We start from the raw sequence: 3,106 nt of genomic DNA, 5'->3' as shown, positions 1-3,106 counted from the left end.
GAGACCCTGCGTCCCCCCAGCGCCCGTCCCCCTGTCACTGCTGGCGCCTCCCGGCTCAGCCCCACCGCCCTCGAGGGCTACAACGCTGGGGAGCTGGACACAGCGGGCTTTTAGCGCACGGGCAGAGGCTCCGAGCCCCCGCGCAGGAGAGCCGCGGGGGACCCTGTTCCCTGGGTTTCACCGTGCCCCCGTTCCACGGCAGGTCCGCTGTCCCTGCCCTTGCGCTCCGGCAAGGCTGCGCAGGGAGCTCGGACACAACACAGCTCGGAGGAGCCTCATGTGCCAGGGAGAGCTCACAGCAGGTTCAAGGTGGTGTCCAGCTGGTCCAGAAACCCTCCCAGCTGGGAAGCTCCACCGTCAGACAAGGAAGATCTCGGGATCTCCCAGAGCGCAAAGACTGAAGAACCTTTAGAAACACAGGTAGATGATATCGATCGTATCACCTCGTAGTGACCAGAGCACCTCTCCCTGCGGCGAGGAGCACACGTTCTCCCATGCCAGGCAGGTCTGATCACACACAGGAATGGGCACAGAGCCCAGTTTTCACTTCAATACGTCACCTTGAGCTACTTGGGATTTAAGATGCTGCAGCAAACAGAGCAACAATACCAACTAGTTACTATAGCAGAGAGAAAAAAAGAAATAGCTACTTTTTAACCGCAGTTACAGTTACACACAGAGCAGCTCCCAGGACCCCTCCACGCACACGCAGAACAGAAACCTCCGCAGCATGCGACACCGCAGCAGGATCCACAGCCAGCCCAAGCGGCTTGGATGAAATGGATGGAAATGCCCCGTGCCCAGTCAGGAAGACATACTTCCCTCGGGCTGCTATTCTCATGCGTAGATCCAGTGCTCAGCAGTGTCCTCCCAGCAAGTCAGCTCCTCCGGGCGGAACCAGAGGGAGATCTCCTGCCGGGCACTCTCAACCGAGTCGCTGCCGTGGATCACATTCCTGTGGGGAAGAAGAAAGGGATCAGCTGGGACTAAGTAGAGAAAGGCACGAGAGGGAAGCTGCAGTTTGGAAAATTTCACCTTGACTAATTTAATTAAACTGATTGAGCCAGTCACATCCTACAATATTCCTTCCCACCGCACAGCCCTCCTCCTTCCAGCTCAAGGGCTGGTCATGGTTATGCTGAACACGGCTTAGGTGATGGATGTGTGGGAGCTGGCAGTTCCCAGCACTCCTTCCTCCTGCGATGAGGAACCATTTGTTTGCTACAGGAGGAGCTGCAAGTGGCTGTTGGTCTGGGGTTTGCCTTGTTTTTATGTCAGTAATTCAAGTTTTGCCTCCAGATTTCCTCATCCCTTCTGTCAAAGTAGGTCCATTGAAGCAGGTTTAGTATCAGACACCACGGAACAGAAACCTAACCCAGGAGGGTTCGATAAAAGCGGTGTCTACCACAAACCAGGCTGCAGCCACCTGCAGTCACAGCTGGTGGATCTTCACCGGTGAAGAGCCCTAGCACATGTAGAGCTCCCGCTTGGCTTTCATTACAGACTCACATGCCCAGTGGAGCTAGAGCAGCTTTCCAGGTGCCCTGCTCCCCCAGGAAAGGACTGAGAGGGCTCCTCCCTTCCTCCTCACAGCCTGACAGTCCTGATTCCCTGGAGCAAAAACCAAGCAAACCCCACCTGCTTTCAACAGAGAAGGCCTCAGGAGGCAGGAAAGACACAAACCCAGGCTCCTCTTTCTGGCAAAGCCAACCCCAGGAGGCAGAAGTCAGCACCTCCTGCCAGGGCTGCTCTGCAAGCTGCCAGAGGGAGACAGCTCTGATCTGAGCACAGAAGGGCGCAGCTCTGCTCTGCGGATGCAGACTCGCATGCCTTGTGCCTGGACAGGATGCCCCGAAATACTGAGCGAACAAAAAGCCAAAGCTCTCACTTGCTGACTTCAACGCAGAAGTCTCCTCGGATAGTGCCAGGCCTGGATTCAGCTGGGTTAGTCTCCCCAATCATTGTGCGAACTGTTTTGACCACATCCAGGCCCTGCCAGACCTATGTGACAGCAGAACAAGAATCAGCTTTCACAACTCCCCCAGCAGATCCTATTGTCTGTCCTCTAAATTCCCCATCTGATCCACCTGGGTGAGAGACAGGAAAGGATCTCTCTGTAAAGAGTCTTCAAAAGTTGATTTTGGAAAATAATCAGAACTGTCTGTGGATTCAATTTACCATGCCTGCAGTACAGTACAGCTTTAAGAGGCCCTCTGAAGAGAGAGGCCACCTTGTTTCCAATGTACCACATGCCAATGCCGCTTATACTTTGCACTTACTTTCTGTTCCTTGGTTCAGGGAGAACCTGGCCAGCACTCACCATGGCCACCACAGGTCCAGAGCTCATGTACTTCACCAGCCGGCTGTAGAAGGGACGGTCACGAAGGGCGATGTAGTGCTCTTTCAGCAGCTCCTCTGAGGCCTGAGCACAAAGAGCACAAAGCTTAGTCTGCTCTGAGCAAGGGGGGATTTGGGCAAGGTCTACACCTGAGAGATGGAGTTATATCTGGATAGTGCATGTTACAATTCAGCTCCTGCACAGACGCTCACTTCCAAGAGTGAAATGGATTTACTTTGCTGAGGCCTGACACCGGGACAGGAGAAGTTTCTAGGTCAGAGGAGCAACACTGGCCAGCTTAAAACAGCCATGTCCCAGAGCCCTGGAGCACAGGCACAGCAAAGAGCAGGCATGCTCCCCACAGCAGGGATCACTCCTCCAGAAGCAGTTTAGGCACCTGGGTGCCAACACCCCTCTGACCTGTGAGGATCTGATGCCCGAATGACAACAGCAGGCTGTACGAGCAGGCAGAAACCCCCCGGCAGTTACCAGCAGAGCTGGGGCCTGTGAGGCTGCACGGACCTTGCTCCAGCCTGGGCCCCTCAGCAGCAGGAGACCCCCCACCCTGGCAGCAGCGGTACTGGCCGGGCCACTCACCTGCAGGAGCTTCAGCCCCACCAGCTGCAGGCCCTTCCTCTCGAACCGTCGAATGATCTCCCCGACCAGGTGCCGCTGGACCCCATCCGGTTTGATGGCCACGAAGGTGCGCTCGTTGGCCCCGCTGCAGGCTGTAAGGAGAGGGCGGAGGCGTGAGGCGGGGAGGGGGGG

General features: G+C 56.1%; 1 protein-coding gene across 1 annotated transcript; it reads right to left on the bottom strand.

Annotated features, from left to right (window-relative positions):
* Window positions 1-837: 837 nt before the first annotated feature.
* NME3 (NME/NM23 nucleoside diphosphate kinase 3) lies at window positions 838-3,070 on the bottom strand (the record flags this gene model as incomplete). Its single annotated transcript, XM_009586678.1, has 4 exons — window positions 838-955; window positions 1,889-2,001; window positions 2,321-2,422; window positions 2,936-3,070. Coding segments are annotated over 4 exons (468 nt in total), but the record flags the coding sequence as incomplete, so codon positions are not given.
* Between the last annotated feature and the right edge of the window lie 36 nt (window positions 3,071-3,106).

This window comes from Fulmarus glacialis, unplaced genomic scaffold, assembly GCF_000690835.1.
Source record: "Fulmarus glacialis isolate BGI_N327 unplaced genomic scaffold, ASM69083v1 scaffold31391, whole genome shotgun sequence".
Taxonomy (NCBI): domain Eukaryota; kingdom Metazoa; phylum Chordata; class Aves; order Procellariiformes; family Procellariidae; genus Fulmarus; species Fulmarus glacialis.
Note: the sequence above shows the minus strand (reverse complement) of the source record. Positions and strands in the feature narration are given on the sequence as shown.